This window comes from Dromiciops gliroides, chromosome 2 (assembly GCF_019393635.1).
Source record: "Dromiciops gliroides isolate mDroGli1 chromosome 2, mDroGli1.pri, whole genome shotgun sequence".
NCBI lineage: Eukaryota > Metazoa > Chordata > Mammalia > Microbiotheria > Microbiotheriidae > Dromiciops > Dromiciops gliroides.
The window spans coordinates 232628310-232653467 of NC_057862.1; the positions used below are offsets into that span (position 1 = coordinate 232628310).

At 41.3% G+C, this 25158-nt stretch overlaps 1 protein-coding gene across 3 annotated transcripts in view; it reads right to left on the reverse strand.

Annotated features, from left to right (window-relative positions):
* Nucleotides 1-25158, reverse strand: part of ADCK1 (aarF domain containing kinase 1) — a 162057-nt gene that overhangs the window by 99529 nt on the left and 37370 nt on the right. For 2 of the 3 annotated variants that reach the window (XM_043980712.1, XM_043980711.1), the window contains one exon: nucleotides 890-1093. In XM_043980712.1, coding sequence (XP_043836647.1) covers nucleotides 890-1093 — 204 coding nt within the window. Of the gene's footprint in view, nucleotides 1-889; nucleotides 1094-9336; nucleotides 9444-25158 lie in introns of those variants that run through there. The other variant, XM_043980713.1, reaches the window with a different exon arrangement.

The window sequence follows — 25158 nt, forward strand, 5'->3', positions numbered from 1 at the left end:
GGTAAAGAACTATGTATGAGAATAACACAAGGCAGAAAAGGACCCTCTGGATTTCTGTGGCTATTGGAAACTTTCCTGAGGCAAAACCTGGGTCAACAGCTTTATTCTCATTTATTTATTTATTTATTTATTTTTAGTGAGGCAATTGGGGCCAAGTGACTTGCCCAGGGTCACAGAGCCAGTAAGTGCCAAGTGTCTGAGGCCGGATTTGAACTCAGGTACTCCTGACTCCAGGGCCAGTGCTCTATCCACTGCGTCACCTAGCTGCCCCAACAGCTTTATTCTTAAAGAAAGTCTTTAAGACACAAAGGAATTAATATCTAATGGTAGAATTTCACATGGGTAAAGAGTGAGGAGAGATTTTGGAATTGGAAGGGTTCTTCTCTGAATCTCTCAAATAATAATAATACATCCAACTGGCCCTGACCAGAAGTAATGGAAAACTAGAGCAATCCTCATGGCCTAACCACTCAACTCAACTACCCCGTCTCAAGGTAGAAAGCTGCACTCGAATTAGCAATGGGCCAAAGGACATCATAACTGCAGCTCACATGTATACAGCGCTTTATGGTTTACAAAGTGCTTTGGATCCATCATCTTATTTGATCCTCCCAACAGCCCTGGAAGATAGATATACCCATTTTATAGATGAGGAACTTGAGGCACAAAGAAATTAAGTGAACTGTAGTTAATAAGAAGCAAAATCAGCATTTAAAACCACATCTTCTGACTCCAAATCCAGCATCTTTCCCACTATACCATCTAACATTGTGCCTTTTTGGGAGGGAGCCCCTTTACAGATAGCCAGTTACCCCAAGGGGCCTGCTGTATTCTCCCCACTAGTTCCCCACCCCTGCTCCAGGTTCTCCCACAAGCGCCCAGTCCATACCTCTTTGCCCAGGTCCTCTCGAATCACCTGCTGGATCTCTTGCATGCTGCTTTGAGGGGCCTGGCTGTGCAGGACCTTCAAGGTACTCGTGTATTCCTCGGGCAGCAGGTAGTCCAGGGCCCCTAGGTGCTGGCCCACCTTGATGAAGGTACCTCTGTTTGCACAGCAGAGCTCTCGGAGGCGCTCGGCTGACCGACGATGTACCTGCCAGGAGATGAGCCAGGGTCAACACCACAGAGTATGTATAGGCTCTGCTTTCCTTTACCCCTGTGTACTTTCCATGTTCCCATAGTGGAAAGAGTTCTAAAGTCTCGTCAGTCAACAAGCATTTATTAAGTACCTCTTGTGTACTATGCACTAGTTTCAGAGGATCACAGTCCAGCCCCTTGCTGACCTGTTTGACATTCTCTGGGCCTCAGTTTCTTAAAATAAAATGAGAGGGCAGGGTTGGAATTCTAGGTCTAAATCTATGATCTTATGACATATTTCCCTGTGCTATGAGTAGAGGTCTAAGCAGCAATAACCACTAGACTTCAAGAACAAAATTATGAAGGAAATGTATGAGGTATTTCCATATGTCCTTTGGTTCCCCGTCTGTCTAAGAACTCTGAATCTTCCCTCCTAATTCTTGGATACTCAGAATCTCCTTCTACAATATCTGACCTACAACTGGTCCCTTAGGTTGTCTCATGTTCAGATTTCCTATATCAAAACTTAACTGTCTTGGGGCAGCTAGGTGGCGCAGTGGATAGAGCACCAGCCCTGGAGTCAGGAGGACCTGAGTTCAAATCCAGCCTCAGACACTTAACACTTACTACCTGTGTGGCCCTGGGCAAGTCACTTAACCCCAAATGCCTCACCAAAAAAAACAAAACAAAAACTTAACTGCTGGGGCAGCTAGGTGGCGCAGTGGATAGAGCACCGGCCCTAGAGGCAGGAGGGCTTGAGTTCAAATTCAGACTCAGACACTTAACACTTACTAGCTGTGTGACCCTGGGCAAGTCACTTAACCCCAACTGCATCAACAAAAAAAGAAAAGAAAAGAAAAGAAGGAAAAAACCCAACTTCCAAGAGCCCAAGTTGACAACTAATTGGATAAACCAATTGCTCCTAATTTACTAATGGCTACTAATGAGCTAATTAGCTATCCCTTTTATGGACCACGGGGCCATCCAGTAACCAAAGGAATGATTCGTATGGTGGAAGTGGCAGGCCAGGCAGGGAGTTACCTGGGGGTAAGGAGTTTTTCAGCTCCCCTTTATCATATCCACACTGATTTGTATTCTGTTTACTAGTAGGGTTGGCTATGTTTATTTCATTCCTATTCTGTGTACCTGCAGCCATCACCCCATACCAACTAAGGTTCTCAAAGCTTTATTAAATGCATCTTGCTCCTGAAGAGCTAAGAGCTAAGTCAGCATACATATAAATACAGGGCATAAAAGATCACTGGGTTTTATGGGCTACCAGAAGTCCCTTGCACAAATTAAATCAACCCCCCAAAACCTATATTGAGTATCTATTATGTATAAGGTACTATGCTGAGAGTTATGGAAGATAAAGATAGATGCAAGACGCAGTTCTTGTCCACAAGGAACTTACAATCTGTGGGGTAGAAGGAAGAGGGAAGAAAAGTCGCAACCTATAAAACAAATAATTTTCTTCAGTCGTCTCAGTTGTGTCTGACTCTTTGTGATCCCATTTGAGGTTTTGTTGGCAAAGATACTGAAGTAGTTTGCCATTTCCTTCTCCAGCTCATTTTACAGATGACGAAACTGAGGCAAATGGAGTTAAACAACTTGCTCAGGGTCACTTAGCTAGTTAGTGTCTGAGGCCGGATTTAACCTAAGGAAGATAAGTCTTCCTCACTCCAGGCCCAACACTCTATACACTGCACCCACTAGCTGCCTATGAAACAAATAATCTAAAATTTAAATAACAGTTCAAGACAAAGAGATATAAGGAAGTATATGACTAATATTAAGTGAGAGAGAGATAAATATTTTAAGAGTTCAAAAGGAAGATAGATAACTTCACATTGCAGCAGTCAAGGAAGGCTTCACGGAGGAGATCTTTCCACATTCTCTTTTTTTCTTTTCTTTTTTTTCTTTTTGCAGGGCAATGAGTGTTAAGTGACTTGCCCAAGGTCAAACAGCTAGTAAGTGTCAAATGTCTGAGGCTGGATTTGAACTCTGGTCCTCCTGAATCCAGGGTCAGTGCTTTATCCACTTAGCCACCTAGCTGCCCCCTCCACATTCTCTTCAAAGGCAACAATTACATACTATACCCCAGTTAGATGCAAGCTCCTTGAGGGAGGGCATCTATTATCTTTTTTTTTCTTTCTTTCTTTCTTTTTTTTTTTTTTAGTGAGGCAATTGGGGTTAAGTGACTTGCCCAGAGTCACACAGCTAGTAAGTGTTAAGCGTCTGAGGCCGGATTTGAACTCAGGTACTCCTGACTCCCGGGCCGGTGCTCTATCCACTGTGCCATCTAGCTGCCCCTATTATCTTTTTTTAAAATAATAAACATTTTTATTTATAGTTTTGGGTTCCAATTTTTATCCCTCTTTCCCTCCCTGAGGTGGCAAACAATCAGCTATTCTACAAGAAAACTTGATTAAAAGGAAAAAAATGAAAGAAAGTGAAAAATAGCGTGTTTCAGTCTGTGTTCCATCAGTATCAGTTCTTTCTTTGGAGGTGGGTAATATGCTTTATTATTAGTCCTTTGGGACTGTCTTAGATCACTGTATTGTTGAGAAGAGTTAAGTCTTTCACAGTTCTTCAGCAAACAATACTGCTGTCACTGTGCACTATGTTCTCCTGGTTCTGCTCTCTTCACTATACATCAGTTCATACATGTCTTTCTAGGCCTTTCTGATGTCATCCTGCTTCTCATTTCTTATACCACAATAATATTCCATCACCATCATATACCATGGCTTGTTTAGTCATTTCCCTATGGATGGGCATTCCTTTGGTTTCCAATTCTTAGCCACCACAAAAAGAGCTGCTATAAATATTTTTGTACAAATAGGTCTTTTTCTCTTTTTGGGGATGTCTTTGGGATATAAACCTAGCAGTGGTATTGCAGGACCAAAGGGTATGCACAGTTCTATAGCCCTTTGGGCATAGTTCCAAATTGCTCTCCAGAATGGCTGGATCTTTTCACAACTCCACCAACAATGGATTAGCATCCCAGCTTTCCCACATCCCCTCCAATATCCAATATCTTCCATTTTTGTTATATTTTCCACTCTGTGTCTATTATCTTTGTTGTTGTTTTTGTTCTGTTTTTCGTTTTGTTGGGGTTTTTTGGGGAGGGGCAATGAGGGTTAAGTGACTTGCCCAAGGTCACATAGCCAGTAAATATCAAGTGTCTGAGGCTAGATTTGAACTCAGGTCCTCCTGAATCCAGGGCTGGTGCTTTTATCCACTGTACCACCTAGCTGCCCCCATCTATTATCTTTGTGAGACCAGTGCCTAGCACAGTGACCTATGCTTTGTAAGTGTTTGTTGAAGTGACTATACCAGGGTCCTGCCTTTCTACATTGAGATGTCAGGCCAGTTATGGCTCAATTCAACATGGGTAGGTCTAAACTTGCGGTCATGGTCATTGTTGTTCGTCCTTGATTTTCAAAGAGGGCCAATGACATCACGGTGACATCTTGACTTACACATTAACTGGATTTAAACGAGGCCGAGCTGAACAAAGCTGTCAGCCCAGGGGCAGCTAGGTGGCACAGTGGATAAAGCACCAGCCCTGGAGTCAGGAGTACCTGAGTTCAAATCTGGCCTCAGACACTTGACACTTACTAGCTGTGTGATCCTGGGCAAGTCACTTAACCTCCACTGCCCTGCAAAAAAAAAAAAAAATTAAAATTCCCTCTCTGGCCCAGCATACCTTTCTGAACCATAACACATTCCATGGTCCAATTGATTTCTCTTACTTGGTGTCTCTCACATACAACATTCTATCCTGTCTCCATGACTGTGCAAGGGCCATGCCCCACATGCCCAGAATGTACTCCTTCCCAAACTTAGCCTCTCAGAATCCCTTGCACCCTTCAGAGTTCAGCTCAAGTGCCAATTCCCAAAGGAGACCCTTCCTGATCTTCCCAGTGCCTCTTCTCCAGCACCTTGGATCTATTATATGGGTACAGGTTGTCTCCCCAGATGGAGCATCAGTACCTTCAGGATGAAGACTGCTTTCTTTTTGTCTTTGTATACCCACCACCTAACCCTGAGCCTGGCACCTAGTAGGCATTTAATAAATGCTTGATGTTGTAGCATCACACCAACTGAGGTTCTTGACAAAGAGAGAAGGAATAGAATTCCTTCTCTATTCAGCTGAGGGAAGAAAGAGAAAACACACTATTCACACATGCACCTGGCCAGTTTATCACAGCACAGAAAGTTCAGGCCATTATGGGTAAATAGCTTTTATGCAGCTCAGATAATTGTCCTCAACACTGCGGCACCAGCAGAGGAGAAATGTGCCATTACCAGCCCAGAGAAAAAGGAAAGATACAGGAAAAGGCCCTGAAGGGGCTTCTGCAAGGCATCAGTTTCAGAAGCAGAGACATTAGTACGTGGTTTTGCCTATGTGGGTACATGGAGCCTGCTCAGCAGAACCAAGGAACTCCCAAGGGAGAGCATATTTCCCCAGATGTTTGGAGGCCTTTTTGTTATCTCCCGGGGCACCCCCAAGAGCCAGACTGTCATGGGAAAGTGAGACATGAGCCTTGTCCTCTAGCTGGGGAGACAAGGCTAATACATGTGAACAGTACGAGTCAGTATATAATTAAACACTAAATTGTATAGATGGTAACTGTGGGAGTTCAGAGAGAGGGGAGACAGGGAGGAAGGCTCCAGACTCAGTCTGCAGACCTGGGTTCTCATGGTGAGGATGAAACATCAGTCTCAAAGCTCTACCTTTCTCACCGGTCAGATGAGGACGAGATTAGCTCCACGGTCCCTTCCAAATCAAGCACCCCATGAGCCGTAATTTGTATCAGCATATATGGTCAAGAAAGGCGTCACGAGAAGGTAGGACCTGGAACTAGCCCTTAAAGAGTGGATAGGAAAATACTAGAATGGTAGGGATGAAGGGGACTCACCAGTCCAGCCCCTTTATTTTAGAGATGTAAAAACAAGGCAAAGAAAGAATCCATGTTGCCTGGTAGACAGAGAGCCTAGCCTCAGAGTCAGGAAGACCTGGGTTCAATTCCTGCCTCAGACATTTAATAACTGGGTGACAACTTACCTCTCCAAGTCACTTAATTTGCTCCCTCTCTAAGCTGTACGGTGACCGTATAAGTTACAGATATGTTGCGTCGCTAGAGGAAATGCCTTCCTGGGAGTATATGACACAGATGGAATCACAAGCATGTTCAAAAACAGAGAAAAAGAAAAAAAAAGATGAAACAACTTGCCCAAGGGGAACAACATGACTGAAGGCAAAAAAAAGGACATGTGAATGAAGGGGAAGTAAGGGCTGGTGGGGAGGCAAAACTGCTCTGCCCATCTTCTCAAAAAGGCCTCACCCATGGCATTCGTCCCTGCTATTCATGACTCTGGAGGGAGTTACTGTCAAATCCCTCCAGAGATCTCCTAGTGTTCTATAAGCCAGAGGAAAAAAGAGGGTAAGATGAGGACTGACCTCTGTTCCCCTCTCATTCTTACCACTGGACAGTTCTTTAGTGGGACTGACTCTTTCTTTTTTTTTTTTTTTAAGTGAAACAATTGGGGTTAAGTGACTTGCCCAGGGTCACACAGCTAGTAAGTGTTAAGTGTCTGAGGCCGGATTTGAACTCAGTTACTCCTGACTTCAGGGCCGGTGCTCTATCCACTGCGCCACCTAGCTGCTCCCGGGACTGACTCTTAAGGTAATAATGGCCTCTGAAATATAGAAACCCTCTCTGATCACATTCCCTGAAAACACTCAGTTGTGTCTGACTCACATATTGCTTAGATTATCAGATACCAGGACAGGGACCTTTGAAAAGAAATAAATTTTACTGAATTTTATTGAAAGCACATACAAAAAATAAAAGAAGACATTAAGAGGCAAAAAGCAAAGTCAAACTGCCCCCTATAAAAAGGAGAGGGGGAAAGATGAGGCTAGTGAATGATTTGACTAAGTCTGTAAGCTGTAGTTAGGTTCTGATTGCTTGGCGGCAATCCAAAGGATGTGAATATTGACTTTAACATCATAGTGTCCACACTGAGGGGCCACATTTACACCTACACACTATCCAGTGTCTGGCACACTCTGGGTACTCAATAAAAAGAGACTGATGATGGCAAGGGTTTCGTCCTCACAAAGCTAGTAACCATGAAACTTCATAACTGTGGCTGGCTTCCATAGTGTGAATGGATGGACGCATGGATGAAATAAAGTATTTATTAAGTGCTTACTAAGTACAAAGCATGGTACTAAGCACTAAAGACCCAAATAGAAATAGTTCTCAAGGAGCTCACATTCTAATGCTCCTCCATTAAAGAATGCAAGTAAGATGGGCAAGTCTCAAAGAGTTAGGGCACAGTGGCAAAGCAGATGCTCATGCCTTCTCTTTAGTGTTATTTCCATTCATGATACAGTGGATAGAGCACTTGGCCTGGAATCAGGAAGACCGGAGTTTAAATCCAACCTCACATACTTAGTAGCTGTGGGACACTGGACAAGTCACTTAACCTCCGTCTGCCTCAGTTTCCTCAACTGTAAAAAGGGGATAATAGTAGTACCAATCTCGTAGGGTTGTTGTGAGGATGAATAATAGTCATAAAACTCATGGCACAGTTCCTGGAACATAGCGGGCAGTTAATAAATACTTGTTTCCTTCCTTCCTTTTGACAGCACCAAGGACTTTGGTGGCACAAACGTTCTTTTCTGGGTCTAGAGTAGCTTTGATTGCCATGCCTACAGGAGCAGAGGTAAGGCTGCGTCTCTACTGGGGCTTCCTCCCCGGGCTGATGGCTAAGGCCACTGGGCTAGAAGCATGACTATTCCTAATAAAAGGCGAATTCTTCCCAATTTAAGATAGAATCCAGTCAATAATCTAATGCCAACTTCTTTTTTTTTTTTTCTCTTTTTGCAGGGCAATGAGGGTTAAGTGATTTGCACAGGATCACACAGCTAGTGAGTGTCAAAGTGTCTGAGGCCGAATTTGAACTCAGTTCCTCCTGAATCCAGGGCCTGTGCTTTATCCACTGCGCCACCTAGCTGCCCCTAACACCAACTTCTAAATGCAGTCACCTCAGTGGATTTTCACACTGCATGCCTCCAACAAGAGGGACACCACAATACCTTTGTTTAGAATTAGAAACAGCCAAGAAGCATGTTTAGGTATGATATAAGGACAAACTTCTTAATAATGAGTTATTCAAAAGTAAAACAGACTTCCTCAAGAGGCAGTGAACTCCCCCTCAGTGGAGGTTTTTAATCAAAGGCTGCCACCGACCCTGGATTCAGGAGGACCTGAGTTCAAATCCGGCCTCAGACACTTAACACTTACTAGCTGTGTGACCTTGGGCAAGTCACTTAACCCTCATTGCCCCACCCACCCCCCAAATTAAAACAACAAGAACAAAATCAATCAAAGGCTGGGTGACCACTTGTTGGAGATGTTATAAAGGGAGTTGGGTTCCCGCCCCACCCCAGGTATGGATTGGACTAGATGACCTTTAAAGTCCTGTCTAACTAGCAGACTCTGAGAAGTACTGAGCACCCACTGGGTGTATGTATGGCATGGTTTAGTCACTAGGGTAATCAATCAACCAACAGATAGTTATTAACCACCTACTGAGCACCTAGAGTAAGACCCACTCCCTGTTTATATCTAGTTGGGGAGACACGAGGTCACAGAAATCAAGTGACAAGTGAGTAATAAAGTCAGTTCTTCCTAGAGGAGAGAGAAGGAGTGGGGATGTTACTGGGAATTGGGCTGGTCAGGGGATCAAGGGGTCACAAACCATAGATTTAGAGCTGGAAGGGACCTTGGAAGTCATCGAGTCTACCCCCCTCATTTTATAGAAGAAGAAGCTAAGGTTAATTAGGTGATTTGCTCAGGGATTCAGAGTTGGGATTCAAATCCAGGACCCCTGACTCCAAATCTAATACATTTTTTAAAAGACAGCTACACCAAAAAGGGAAAAAAAAAGTCTTTGACTGGAGACTAATGCTGAAAGCTTTTCACAGAAATTGGTGTTCTCATCCCCTCCCTATGTTTTGTCCTGTCCATCTACTGCAGAATGCAATCACAACAGGCAGATAACATGTATAATTATTATGTTCTGCCCTACACCTAGCAAATTGTTGGTGCTCAATAGCTATTATTATATGAACTCACTCCTACCATACACCCACTCGAGTTCTCTCCCCCCAGAATCCCTCTATGCTCACTACTCAGCACACAACCACCCAGTTCACTAGCCCGCCTTGGAACCTACCTTCAGCCTCTTGTTTGGTCAGACTCTGTCTGGATGAAAGATGCTACTGGCATGGTACCCCCAAGCCTATCCCAGGCAGAGGCCAGCCTAAGTCTCTCTGCTGGGTGTCCATCCCTTCCTCCCTCCCCATCAAATTGGCACAGAAACAGCTGGTACTGTCTCTTTGCCTCTGCTCCATCTTCATTTTACTCTGAGCTCGATAATTTGCCTTATGATTATCTCTCATTACCAACGACCTTGCTGTAATGAGTTTTAATCTGCCTCATATTAATTAAAAACATTTTCATTAGCCAGCTTGGTTTGGGGGGTAAATAGCTAACAAAATGAGCTCAGTGGGCTGGAGAAGGAGTGTTACTCCTATCCCATTTCAAAACATCTAAAAAAGGAGACACCCGGGTCCTGAAGAAGAGAATGACAATGATCAACCTGGAAAAAAACAGGGCAACTGAAACTGATCACAGAGAAATCGTGGCCATAGTTTTTCCGACTATGTCTGTATCAAAAAGGACCATGAGTTGGGTTACTTCAGATGTCAAAAATGCTTTCCCCCTCATCTCGCCTTTAACGAAAAAGTATGGATTGGATGTTCTACCCGTGAGATTTCAATATAGAGCCAATAGGGCAGTATCTAGCATCGACAACCCCTACCTTCTCCATTCCCAAAGGAGGGGCAAAACTAAGATACCAACATGTGTGTTTTTCATCACAAAATAACTTCTCTGCTCCTAGAGAGAAGACAGGTTTTTTGTTTTGTTTTGGTTTGGTTTGGTTTTTTTAGTGAGGCACTTGGGGTTAAGTGACTTGCCCAGGGTCACACAGCCAGTAAGTGTTAAGTGTCTGAGGCAAGACTTGAACTCAGGTAGTCCTGACTCCAGGGCCGGTGCTCCATCTACTGCGCCACCTAGCTGCCCCGAGAGAAGATAGTTTTAAGAGCCCTTTCCTAACTATCAGACCATGTCCTGAACTGTCCTTTGGGGAACAAAGTTGGATTCTTCATAACTTGAAACTTAGGATCTTAAAGGGGATCTAGACAAACTCCTTCATTGTTACAGACAAGGAAGCTGAGGTCCAAAGAGGTTAAGTAACTTGTCCAAGATCAAAGAGGTAATAAATGGAAACCCAGGTTTTTCAGATTCAAACCCAGGTCCTCTGTTTCCACTGTACCATGTTGTCATTCCTAGGAGAGTGATATATCAAATCTGTACATAAGTAAGATTAATCTGGCAGCAGTGTGAAAGATGGATTAGAGGGAGTAGGTAAGAGACAATGTAAAGAAACGTTACAGAAATTTGTTCCAAAGAGAATTCCGCCTAGAGGGAAGATTCTCTTCAGCCTAAATATATACATCTTTGGAATGTCATCTACAAGAGGACTTAAACACTTTGTCCAGAAGAATAACAAAAACAAATGAAAAACTGACTTATGTTCAAGCTTCTCTCTTAGCTTTAAAGCAATTATACCAACAAATTTTGTTTCACTCAACCAATCCCAGGGCCTGTTGTTGTTCAGTCATTTTCAGTCATGCCCAACTCTTTGTGACCGACCCCATTTGCAGTTTTCTTGGCAAAGATACTGGACTGGTTTGCCATTTACTTCTCCAGTTCATTCTACAGATGAGGAAATTGAATTAAACAGGGTTAAATGACTTGCCCGGGGGTCACACAATTATTAGATGTCTGAGGGTGGATTTAACTAAGAAAGATAAGTTTTCCTAACTCCAGGCCCAGCACTCTATTCGCTTCGCCACCTAGATAGTTCATAGGCAACTATCAATCAACACAATAGAACACAGTGCATATTTTTTTTTTTTTAGTGAGGCAATTGGGGTTAAGTGACTTGCCCAGGGTCACACAGCTAGTAAGTGTTAAGTGTCTGAGGCCAGATTTGAACTCAAGTACTCCTGACTCCAGGGCCAGTGCTCTATCCACTGCGCCACCTAGCTGCCCCGAACGCAGTACATATTAATGAAGCAGTTACTGGGTACAAGGCCATGGGAATAATGTGGTATGGTAAAAAGAACACTAGATTTGGAGGCAAAAGTTCTAGGTTCAAATCCTGACAGCCATTTTTTTGGAGAGAACCTTGTATAGGTTACTTCACCTTCTCTGGGCCCCAGTTTCCATATTTGTAAAATGGAATGGCTGGGTCAGATTATCTTTAAGGTCACTTCCAAGTACAGATACTGGATACAAAGGGACACAGCACTGCTCTCAAGAAGTCTACAATCCAATGAGGGATTGGTGAAAAGAAAGCTAAGTACAGAAATAACCATGATACAGAGGAAAGTTAGATAAATATAAAGGATTTCCAGTCAAGATGGCTACCAAATGGAAGACAGACCACTCAGTTTCCACGAACCAATTCCAGCAAAATCATTCAGTTCACACCAGACCAAAATGATAAAGAAACCCAAGAAGAAATTACAGTAAATTGCTTTTTCCACCCTAGAATTGCCCAACAGATCTGCCAGAAGTTCAAGGGCAAAAAGACAGGGGACCTCCAGTAAAGCCAGTGCTAGTACAAGGCTGCCTCCCAATGTAACCAGGGATAGGCCTGGGATGTGTGTACTGTATAAGGCTTTGTATCTGGAGGCAGCAAGAGAGAAGAGTTCTAAAAAAGTTCTAGGGTTGGTCAGAAAGCATGGAACCTTGAGATTCCTAGGGAGTGGCAGAACAGTAGGAAAGGACAAGTGATTACTATAACATTAATAATATTCAGACTATGGGACAGCTAGGTGGCGCAATGGATAAAGCACCGGCCTTAGATTCAGGAGGACCTGAGTTCAAATCCGGCCTCAGATACTTGACACTTACTAGCTGTGTGACCCTGGGCAAGTCACTTAACCCCAACTGCCTCACCCACCCAAAAAAATATTCAGACTAGGACATCCTACACGAAGGGGATCTGAGGCCCCTAATACTCTATTATGAAAAAACAGGGAAGGCCCTGAAAATCCAGTGCTTTGAGCACCAAAGATTAAGAGGTGCCTAAGCCAGGGAGGTATAGGTCAGTACAAGTACCCAGATTACCCAGGACAAGGTCAAGCAGGACTGAGCCTACTATTCCACCCAAAAGCACAGCATGGGGTGGAACCTGCCCCTGGCAGAAAGCCCTAGTTCAGGAACTAAAGTTGAAGAGGTGAATAAATGGAAAAAACCACACCAACTGGAATAAAAAATTATTGCAAATATAGAGAAATCACCCCAAAACTCTATAATCACTTCAGAGACTCAATTTTTTTAATGGATTTTCCTCAAAGACATCATTAATATCTAAAAGAAAGGGTTTAAGAAGTGAAATAAAAGCTCTGGAGGTAAGATTTGGAAAGAAAATAAATAGCTTAGAAGAGAAAGTGGGAAACCTTACCTAAGTAATAGTCTTTCAGAAAATGTGAATAGACCAAGCAGAAAACAATGACTCCAATGAGACAGCAGAAATATTAGACCAAAATAAAAAACTTGAAAAAAGGTAAACTATTTTATATATCAAAAACAACTGACCTAGAAAACAGATCAAAGGAGAGATAATTTAAGAATGACTGCACTAGGGAGCAGCTAAGTGGCGCAGTGGATAAAGCACCAGCTCTGGATTCAGGAAGACCTGAGTTCAAATCCAGCTTTAGACACTTAACACTTATTAGCTGTGTGATTCTGGGCAAGTCACTTAACCCTCATTGCCCCACCAAAAAAACCCAAAAAAGAATGACTGGACTCCATGAAAACCATGATTTAAAAAAAAGCCTGGACACTGTCTTTCAAGAAATCATAAATGAATACTGCCAAGATTTATTAGAATTAGGGGTAGCTAGGTGGTGCAGTGGATAAAGCACCAGCCCTGGATTCAGGAGGACCTGAGTTCAAATTCAGTCTCAGACACTTGATACTTACTAGCTGTGTGACCCTGGGCAAATCACCCTCATTGCCCTATAATAATAATAATAATAATAATATTAGAATTAGTAGACAAATACAAAATCCACCAATCACCTCCTCCAAAGAACCTAAAAAAGGAAGCCTCAGGAATGTCATACTCAAAATCCAGAGTTTCCACATCAAAGAAACAAATTAAAAGGATACAGAAAGAAGTAGGTCAAGTATCAAGGAATTACAGTCAGGATCACAAAAGAACTAGCAGTTTCAAATATAAAGTTGAGGAAACTTTGGAATACAAAAGGGCAAAAAAAAAAAAGTAGTCCTACAACCAAAAATAACTTAACATTAAAAAATGTGCATAATCTTACAGAGGGGGGAAAAGGACCTTTAATGAAATAAGAGACTTTCAAGCATTTCTGATAAAAAGATGAAGAATTGAGTAAGAAATCCGAAATATGGATACAAGAATCCAAAGAAACCTAAAAAAAGTAAATTCACTTGAGAAATTGGAAGGAGTTCTATAATGATATATTGCTAACATCACAATGGGGGTAAAGAAACATGTACCTCTGCAGAACCTTAATGTTTCCAAACAGTAGTGAGGGAGGTAAACTGGAAAAACAGAAGTCCTGGGGTGGATTGGTGATGTTCTGAGGAGGTGACATAGTAAAGAAAAACAAGGATAAAAGGGGAAATTTACTAGTATAGAAAGGAGGAAAAGGGGGCTAGAACTTGCTATTTCTCTTATTTGGGGTACATGAGAGGAAGAGTAAATAAGGATGAGAAAGGGTTTGGGAAAGGAATATCAGATGAATATGAGTCTTATCTGAAATAGACAAGATAGGTTAGACATACAAAGACACAGTTTTTTGTAGCTATAATATGAAACACATCAGGAGAACAAGTGGGATAGAAATGGGGAGAGCTTAAATGGGAAGATAACACCAGGAGGTGAATAGTCACAAGAAAAAGAAATTTCCTGATCCTGAAGGGTGGATTTAAAAGGCAGAGAAGGGGAAGAAAAGAACTAGAATCTAAAGTGATGATTTAGATTTCCCCTTTGGCCATGATGGAATGGCTGGAGAAATTGTGGTAACACTTTGTTATTAAATAGAAATGTAACAATGTAATATTGTTCCATAAGAAATGTCAAAAGATAATTTCAGAGAATCCTAGATAGCATCATGAACTGATGCAGAATGAAATGAACAGGAACAGCAGAAAAAAATTACATAAGGACAGCAAAATTGTAAATAAAAATAATTTGAAAGACTTCAGAATTTTGACCAAAGCAATGACCAACCACATCTTGAGATGATCTATGATGAAGTATGTTAACAATCTCTTTTTTTGGCAGGGCAATGAGGGTTAAGTGACTTGCCTAGGTTCACACAGCTAATAAGTATCAAGTGTCTGAGGCTGGATTTGAACTCAGGTCCTCCTGAATCCAGAGCCAGTGCTTTATCCATTGTGCTACCTAGCTGCCCCCTAACAACCTCCCTGACAAAGAAGTCATCTCATCATTTCTTTGAGTCTGTCTTTGAGTCTGTTGACTCAAAGTGCAGAAAGCGATAAATGATTTGGGGCATGACCCCAAATATGTGGATCCATCTTGCTTAACTGTGCTTATTTTCTTAAAGTTTGTTTTTTCCCCTACATTTCCTTCTCTTAGTTTTCAAATAGAGAAGGATACACACACACACACACACTTTTTGGTGAAAGAGTAACACAGAAAAAATAACATGGATGGATTGTGATTATATAATTTTTTTTCTCTCAAACCCACCCCTCTTTGCTGAACTTCCCTCTTTCCATAGAAAGCACTACCATTCTTTCAAGTCTCCCAGGTCCTCCAACCTTTTTATCCTGGACTTCTTACTCTGTTGACTTCTTTCTTCAAAGTTACCAATGATCTCTTAATTGTAAATTCTGATGGTCTTTCCTCAACCTTCACCTTCTTGATTTTCTCCAGCATTTGATACTGTTGACCACCTTCTCTTTACTATCTCCTCTCTGGCTTATTGTGACCCTGTCTCTCTCTCCCTCAGTTCTTCTCCTACTTCTCTGACCACTCCTCCTCAATCTTTTCTGCTGATTCATTACCCATATCTTGTTTCCTAACTATAAGCGTACCCCATAGTCTCTGTCGTGGGTCCCCTTTTTTTCTCTTTATATATTCTTTTAGTGAACTCATCAAGGGTTTAATTATCTCTGCAGATAGCTCTCAGATCTATGTTTTCTGCCATATTCTCTCTCTTGAGCTTTAGTTCCACATCACAAACTGCCTATCCAACATTTTGAACAGGAGGTTCTGTATGTAACTCTAACTCATCATGTCCAAGAGCAAGCAAATTATCTTTCTCCTCAAGCTTACCAATCTTCCAAACTTCCTTATTAATATCAAGACCATTGCCATCCTTCCAGTGACCTAGATTTGAAACCTTGGTGTCATCCTTGACTCTTCACTTTTCCTAATCCATCAATTGCCAAATCTTGTCATTTATATCTTCACAACATCTCTCAAATTATACTCTTCTCTATACTCACACCACCCACAATCTAATTCAGGACCTTCTCACCTGGCCTATTCCAATAGCCTCCCAATTGGCCTCCCTGCTTCAAATCTCTCTACTCTAATTCATCCTCCACACAGCTGACAAACTGATTTTTCTAAAGTAAAGGTCTGACCATGCCATGTTCCTAGTCATTAAACTCCAATGGCTCCCATAAAAGTAGCACATCTACTTGGTAGGTATCTTGTATGTATCCATTTATATACATGTTGAATCCTTAATTAAAATGTAAGTTCCTTGAGGGCAGGGTCTATATTTGCCCCTTTTATGTCTTCTGCTCTTAGTACAATGACTAGTACATTGTAAGTACTTAATAAATACTTTATTAATTGATGTCCTGTGGATAGAGAACAATTATAAAGCTCAAAAATGAGGTTGGGGCTGAAGATTATATATAAATATACACACATACATGGAGAGAGGCAGAGAGAAGAGTTATAAGCATAGAGGTTATAGCTGAAATCATCAGGCCAAATAAAATTAAGGAAGAGAGTTTATACATATAAGAAAGGCAGGTCACGGTCAGGACCTTGGACAGCACCCACCTAAAGGGAAGAAGACACAGTCAGTGAAGGAAATGGAAGAATAACAAATTTAGAGCTATATTAAAAGATGAAGGAGAATCAGGAAATTATAATGTCTATAAAGCCAAGGGAGTCTAATGCAGTAGTTACCCATGCAAGCTACTAGCAAGAAGATAAGGAAGACTAAGAATCTCACTTTCCAAAAATATGGGAGAGCTCAGGGAAGTCTGCAGTGACCTGCACAAAGAGGATAATGTTTGTACTTCTAACATGGCTAAATAACAATTATTAATTTGTACAAGCTGACTGACCTCCTAAAAGGGAAGGTAAAGAGGCTCAAGGAATGTCTGCCCCTCCATTCTCTGTTATCAAAGAAAATTAAGAGTTCCCCCCCAAAAAAAAATTTGCACAGACATCAATGTAAAAACAAAGTACAAAAGTCATCTAAATAATAGTGACAAACATTTTTGCTGTTGCTGAGTCATTTCAGTCCTGCCCAATTCTCTGTGACCCCATTTTAGCTGTGTGATCCTGGGCAAGCCACTTAACCCTGTTTGCCTCAGTTTCCTCAACTGTAAAATGAGCTGGAGAAAGAAATGGCAAACCTCTCCAGTATCTTTGTCAAGAAAATCTCAAATGGGGTTATGAAGAGTCGGACATGACTGAAAACAACTAAACAATAACAATGGATTGGGGGTGGGGCAGGGAGAGAAGGAAGGATGGACTAGCATGGCATCAGGATATTATCAGATATTTAGAACTGGAAAAGACCATAGAGATCACCTAGTTCAATCCCCACATTTTACAAATCAAGAAATTGAAACCCAGATAAAGTGATCTGCTAAAGTCATAGAGGCAGTGATGGAACTGAATATGCTAAATATATATACACATATGCATATATACATGCATAAATACATACACATATAGACATATGTATAGACATATACATATATATATATATATCAAAAACTAAAGAGGGTTTGAAGCATGAGGAAGAACACAATGGAAAAGTTCAATGGAGGTGAAAACAGAAGTCACTATCTTCAAAGAAAACCACAAACTCCCTAAACAGAAAACAGAAATAGATGAGGAATTTGAAAAACAAATCAGAAGCCTGGCACAAAGGTATACTTGAAAAGTGATAGAGGACTTCAATTATCCATATATCTGTTGGAGGTCTATCTCTGCCCAAAGTATGATAATAAACACAATGTCTTAATCAATAAGTCAACATTTATTAAGCTCCTACTATGTGCCTGGAACAGTGCTAAGTGCCAGTGATACCAAAAGAGCCAAAAGACAACCCTGGCCCTCAAGGAATTTACAATCTAATGAAGGAGGTTACATGCAAATAAATATATATGAGCAAGCCATATGCAGGACAAATAAGAATTAACAGTGGGAAGGCACTAGAATTAAGAGGGTTTGCATTAGTGATAATTTCATTCTTCAAAAGGTGACAGGATCAACGAGGCAATATTCCATTCTGGACTTGATTCTCAGTTTCAGGGAGGAGTTGTTTGTAGGCAAGTAGTTTTGGTGGTAGGGAAGCAAGGAGTAATAACCACTCCCATCTTAGGACTGATAATAGAGAAATAAAGGGAAAATAGGCATAGTCTGACATGTACTCAAGATTGTAGGAAAACAGAGTTCAAAGGTTCATCAGCAAGATAATTAGGATCCTATAGTCTTAAATTGTTCGGGGGAATAGTAGTAGCTCAGGAGAGACGGGAATTTTGAAGAGATGAAATTCTGAAAATACAAAGAGAAACAATTGTAGTGAGAAAGAAAAAGAAGAGCTGTCTCAATTTAAGAGACTGATGTTGATGTACACGGGACTCATTAACCAACTTAACTTTCTAAAAGACACATAGAAAAGATGAAAGCAAAAGCAGATAACAGAGAATGAATACAAAAGCCTGATCATAAACCTGTAAGAACAATATTAGTAGTGTGAAAGCTCAAAAGTTACTGAGGCTAGGGAGAAAAGCAAGGAGTGTTGTTCATTTGTTGTTCTTGTTTTTTAGTTCTGTGGGGGAAAAGAAAAGCAAGGAGCCAAGGAGGAATGAACTACCCTAATAGTGAATGAGATGACAGTAATGGTTGACAGAGAAGGACAGACCTGTTTATTTTGCTTCTGTTTTCTCTGCCAGGTCTAAACAATGACCTTAAGACGGGGGAGGGCAAAGCAAAAATAACTAATAGGGAGCTGATAACCAAAAGAAGAAAGAAAATGTCAAGAGAGCACCTACGTGCCCTAAATGAATTCAGGCCACCTGGTCCAGAAGAGCTGCATCATAGGGAATAGCAGCATTATCAGATTGATCTTTGAAAGACTGTGGAGAATTGGAAAAACACAACAGGCTTGGAGAAGGACAAATGTCTTGGATTTCATAAAGGGAAGATAATAAAGTCTACAAGTCAAGGCAGCCAGACGGCTGGAGTCAAGAAGTCCTGAGTTCAACTCCGGCTTCAGACATTTAGTAGCTATGTGACCCTGGGCAAGTCACTTCACCCCCTTTGCCTCAATTTCCTCATCTATAAAATGAGCTGGAGAAAGAAATGACAAACCACTCCAGTATCTATGCCAAGAAAACCCCAAAAGAGGTCATGGAGAGCTGGGAGCAACTGAAAAAGAACTAAACAACAACAAAAATCATAGGTCAGTGAGCTTGACTTTGATTCCCAGAAAAATTCTAGAATGATCAAATAAACTAAAAAAGGAAGCAATAATCACAAAGACCCAGCAATGGCTTCACTTGGGTAACCAGGTGACATAGATAGAATGTTGGAATCGGACTTAGAAAGCCCTGAGTTCAAATCTCTGCTCAGATACCTACCAGCCATGTAATCCTGGATAAGTCATTTAACCTCTCTGAACTACAGTTTCCTAATCTGTAGAATGGGAATGACAATAGCATCTACCCCACAGGGTAGTTATCAATCAATCAATAAACATTTATTAAGTACCTATTATATGCCAGGCACTGTGATAAGTCCTGGTGATAAGGATCAATGGAATAATAAATGTCAAGCATTTTCCAAACCTTAGAGTGTCATATAAATATGAAATATTAGCTTTTATTATTCAATAATTCAACAAATATTTAATCAGTAACTACTATGCACAAAGCACTGTGCTAGGTACAAGATATTCAAAGACAAAAACAACCATTCCCCCAAAAACAAATTGTCAAAGGATATGAACAATTTTCCAAAAAATTTCCAACTATTAACAGCGACATGAAATATTGTTCCACATCACTAATAATAGGAGGAATACAATCCAAAACAACTCTGAGTTTTCACCTCACAATAAACAAATTGGCAAAAAATGATAAAAGATAAAAATAGTTTATGTTGGAAGGGCTGCAGGAAGACAGACACACTAACATACTGTTTGTACGGTTGTAAATTTGTCTCAACTATTCTGGAAAACAATTTGGAATTATGCTAAAGTTAGTAAAATGTCCATATGAATGAAAGAATAAATCAAAGGGCTTGCTCTGTGCTAATTATTCAGAATACAAATACAAAAGACAGTTTAGCCCTCAAGGAAATGATATTCTATTACGGAGAACCAAGAATGAGTGTTTTGTTCTAGAAAGTCACCAGGTTGGGAGGGAGGTTGGTAAGCTCATGATAACATGGAAGGGAGATGACCACAGTGAAACATGGTCAGAGGTCTGGGACTAGCTAGATTAAGTGGCCTCACACCCAGGCTAGCGGGACCTCAGAGGGGAATTCCTGCAGCAGCAGCAGGAAGACATGACAGGATAATGGTTGGAGTAATGCATGGCCAGGCATCTGGCCCTATCTACCCTTTGACCTGGAGATCTCATTATTGGGCATAAATGCCAAGGAGAGCAATGCCTCAAAGAAATGCTATGGGAGGATTATGGGCCCCGGTTACCCCAAAAGTTGTCTGGGGAGGTCAAGGAACTTTTTCCTTGAAACCTCAGGAGTTTTCCCTTTGAAATCAAGTAGACCTCTCCTTGAGCTCAATCAAGGACATACACACCCAAAAGAGATAAGCAGCACCAGATCAAACTCCAGGACCACCACCGTGCATTCCAGACCTTCTGAGCACCTGGATGAGGTAATCCTGTTGGGAGTGACTACACCAGGAGAAGACCACCCAGAACCGCCCATCAGCAGACTGCTCAGACCCACTAGGATGGAGTTAATGCCCATCACCAGATTGCTCACTACCGATCATGACCTACCTCAGCCCACCACCAGAGCAACCCCAGGCCATCACCCAATAAGGGACATTCTTACCCACACCATCTGAACCCTAGCTCCCCAAGCTAGTTGATGAGGAAAGCATTTTGTTTCTTGAAAGCCATCCTCCCGGCCAGTTTCTCTTGTACCCCAATAAACCTGTTATTTTATTCCTAACTAGGACTTGCACAAGAGTGTAATTCTTTACAGAGGAATCCTAAGGACCCACGTTCTTTCTCCCCATATCAGAAAAGCCCCACTTACAGCTAAATTATTCATGGCAATACTTTTTGTGACCCCAAGAACTGGAAACATGATAGATACTCATGGATTGAGGACTTGTACATTTGCAGCTCCATTACAAGAAATGACAAATACAAAGAATTGAAAGAAGCATGGGAAGAGTTATAGGAACAGATGCAGAATGGTGTATGAGGAAAACAACATTCACAATGACTACAACAAAGTAAACCAAAAGAACAACAACAAAAAAGGAACTGAACACTGTATAATTATAATAACCAAACTTGGCTTCAGAAGATAATTGAGAAAAAATATCTCCCCCCATTTTTTGCCTTTCATCTAAGATTATGTCTATTTTGGGGGGAGAAGAAAGTCTGTGGCTCTGCCTAACTTAAACCCAATTCACTCACAAGTCAAGATAGCAGCTTCATGACATCCTTGGTCCTCTTCAACAAAGAGCAAACAATAATAACAAGGGCTCTGTGTGAGATCGCTACACAGAGAAAAATTCCACAGCAAGTGTTGTGAGTTAAACCTTTGTCACACATATTTCTCCCGGCCATATATATTCCTCTCTCCTAATAAATCTTTTTATTTTACAAGATTCACTGTGAGCCTCCAATTCTTTGGGTGAGTTAGCCCTCTTGAACCAGTCCCTCCACCCCCAACAATACAACATTTAACCTTGTTGATAGTGACCATGATTGAAGATATCAATGATCTTTGGAAAATCATGGAGAATGGGGAAAGTACCACAGTATAAGAAACAGGAAAATGTGGTCCCAGTTTTTTAAAAAGATAAGAAAGTAGGTTTTTCTTCATGCTTAACTTAATTCTACTCAATTACTTTAAATCTAAAATGTATTATTAAAGAGGTGGTTTATGAACATCAGGGGAAATAGTAAACACTAAGTTCTAGCATAAGTCTATCAGTAACAAATTATTCCAGGCTAATCTCATTTCCTTTAAAAAAAAAAAAAAACGGTTACTAAGATAGTAAGTCAGAAGAATTCCATAGATACAGTATACCTGGATTTCAGCAAGGTATACTGGTAGAGCTTCTCTGGGGATCTCTTTGTGGACAAGATGTAGTGTGGATGATAGGATGGTTAAGTGGGTTTGGGGAATGGCTGAATGCCTTGACTAAAAGAGTTTTGACTAACGGATAGATGTCAACCTGGAGGGAGAACACTAATGGAGCACTATGGAGGTCTGTGTTTTGCCCTGTTTTTTGTACAGTGCTTATCATCAACATGGATGAAGGTACAGATGACACGATTACCAAATTTGTAGATGACACAAAGCTTATCAGACCACGTCCTTTCTGGGCAGCACATTTTAGGAAGACACTGACAAATTGGAACACATCCAGCTGAGGCAACTAAGATGGAGAGAGAATTACGAACTATGCAATACAAGCAATGGTTGAAAGAACTAGGAATTACCCTGAAGAGAAGATTAAAAGGGACAAGATAGTTGTCTTCAAATGTCTGAAAGGCAGTCAAGTGAAAGAGGGATTCGATTTGATCTGCTTTACCCACCCCTCAACCTTCAAGAGCTAGGAGTGATGATTACAAGTTGCAGAGAAGCAGATTAAGGCTTGAAGTAAGGAAAAGCTTAATAATTAGAGCTACCCCACAGTAGAACAAGCTGCCTTATAAGTCTACAACTAGAGAGAAGATCCATAGAATAGAGGGAAGGTCATCTTTGAGAGGAAGTCTCAAGTGGGTGGTGGAACTGGGAAGTCTTCTTGCTGTAGGTTACATTTGAGCTGAGGCCTGAAAAATGCCAGGGATGTCAAGAAGTGGAGGTGAGGAGGGAAAGCATTCCTGGCATGAGGGACAACCAGCAAGTATAAAGACAAGGAGATCAAAGATGTGGTGTCACGTGGGAGGAACAGCAGGTGGGCCGGTAATCACTGAATGGTAGAGTGTGTGGAAGGGAGAAGACAGGAAAGGTAGGAAAGAATCTGGTTGCTGTTGCTATCAGATGCCCTCAGTGGTTTGGAAAAGGCACTAGCTATGTGGATAACTGGGGGAGGTTTCCTTTAAGTAACTGTTCTGTATGCTTCACCATTGTTTGTCCCTCATTCTCAAAGAGGACCATGACATCGGGAGCTTATGTCATGACTTGTACTTGAATTGGATTTTTAAGTGAGGTGGGGCTGTGCAAAGTCACCAACCTCACTCTCTTCTCCAGAGCCATCTGGGTCCAGTGGCAAGATACATATCGGGATGACTAGAGATGATCCCAGACGTTTGAGGTAATCAGGTTTAAGTGACTTGCCCAGGGTTACACAGTTAACAAATAAGTGTCTGAGGTGAGATTTGAACTCAGGTCTTCCCAACTTCAGGGCCAGTGCTCTATGCACTGCGCCACCTAGCTGCCCCTGTGATGCCAGTAATAATTTAGATAAAGCCATAATCTGAGGACCTATAAAGGCATTTGACCTAAGACTGTCTCATCCCTTTCAGAGTGAGATGGGTATATAGGTTTATCTCCTGAGGAGGGGAGGGAAGAGAAGGGAAGGGAAGAAGCATTTATAGAGTGTCTACCACATGCCAGGCATTGTGCTAAGTGCTTATTATGAATATTCTCTCATTTGATTTGATCACTTGATTTGATGATAAGTACTTAAGCTGTGTCTGCTGAATGAATGAATCTTCAACAGTAAAAATTTTTATATCAACAGTAAATAAATAGAAGATGTGAGGGGGTGAAGGCGACCATCATAGTGGTCCTTCATCCACTCCCCCACCCCAAAACTCTTACTCTCCTTAGACTTATAGATTTAAGACTGGAAGGACTAGCTGTGTGACCCTGGGCAAGTCACTTAACCCCAATTGCCTCATCAAACAAAAAAAAAGACTGGAAGGGGCAATAAAGATGATCTAATTCAACCCCAAACATAAGAAAACTGAGACCCAAAGCAGGTAAATGACTTAACACATAGGAATTAAGTGGCAGAATTAGGATCTGAACCTAGTCTCTCTGACTTCAGGTCCATTGTTTTTTCTATTGAACGTGTACAGAAACACTCAGGGACACACACACACACACACACACACACACACACACCTATTTGTCTAAAGGGCTTCCTTTTCCTAGCCCAGTTGCCCAAAAATCTGGAGGCCCTAAAAAAACCTTCCTTCCATCTGCCCCTCAATCAACCACACTGAGAGGCTGAATAATTAATTTGTTCCCAACAATTTCTCTGCCAGCTGGATGCAGAGTATTTCAGGAATGGCAATTACCTCTGGTGTCAAAAGGAAAATGAATGTTCAGCCATCAACAGGACACGGTGCCAGTGGTTGCTTTCCCATCCCCCACCTGCAACTATCCTTCAAGTCAGGGGCTGGAGGTAGAAAGGAAAGGGTAGATAGACACTGCTGGCCACACTCCCTTCTTTGCTGAGACGTTTGGGAATCAAGAGCCACAAGGTGACAGAAGGCATCTTAGTAGAATGGACAGAGGTCTGGACTAGGAGTCAGAAGGCTTTGGGCTTATACTTTTGTTAAGGGCTAAAATTCTAGCTAAACTGTCTAAAATATCTAATGAGTGATTGCCAATAAATTATAAGCTTTAGCAAGAGTTAGACTTTTAAGCATTTATTAAGGAGAATAAGAATTTGGTAAAGAGAGAGAAAGGCCTAGATTCCTATCTATTAAAGGGAGAGCACATTTCTAGCCCCGCTCTCCACCAGCGTCCTCAGGAAAGAGAGCCAGACAGAGTGCTAGTCTCTTCCTTCTTCCTCCCCCTAGCCCACGTCACTTCCTTTTCCAAAGAAAAGACTCCTGGTCTTGCCCTCAAAGACCTTCGCTTCATGGGCGGAACTCTTCTACAGCAAGTCTCCAGCAGGTGGCGTCATTCCAATCATTACACTTTTATAAAGATAATTAAATTTACACACTTTTATAAATATATATAAAACATATACCCACTTTTTTATACTTATGTTCTTTTATAAGCAAATTATTCTGCCACCTAATTAATTGTATTATACCCTTCTTGGCCAATAATCTCACAAATGTCCCCTTGCTTTATCTATAAAATGGAAATGACCCCCTGCCTACTTCCCAGAGTTGCTATGAACATCCTATACTAATCATAATTATCATCATTAACAACTGACATTTATATAATGCTTCAAGGTTTTCGGAGCACTTTACATATTTTATCATGTCTGAGCCTCACAACAACCCTGTGAGTGAGGAAAGTTCTACCAATATTATTTATTATTCCCACTTTACAGATGAGGAAACCAAAGTTAGGTAACTCGCCTTAGTGCTGAATTGTGTGAGACAATATACGTAAACTGTAAAGCACTAAACAAATGCAAGTTATGAATCTGATCAGAAACCAACTAGTATAAAGGCCTTTGTA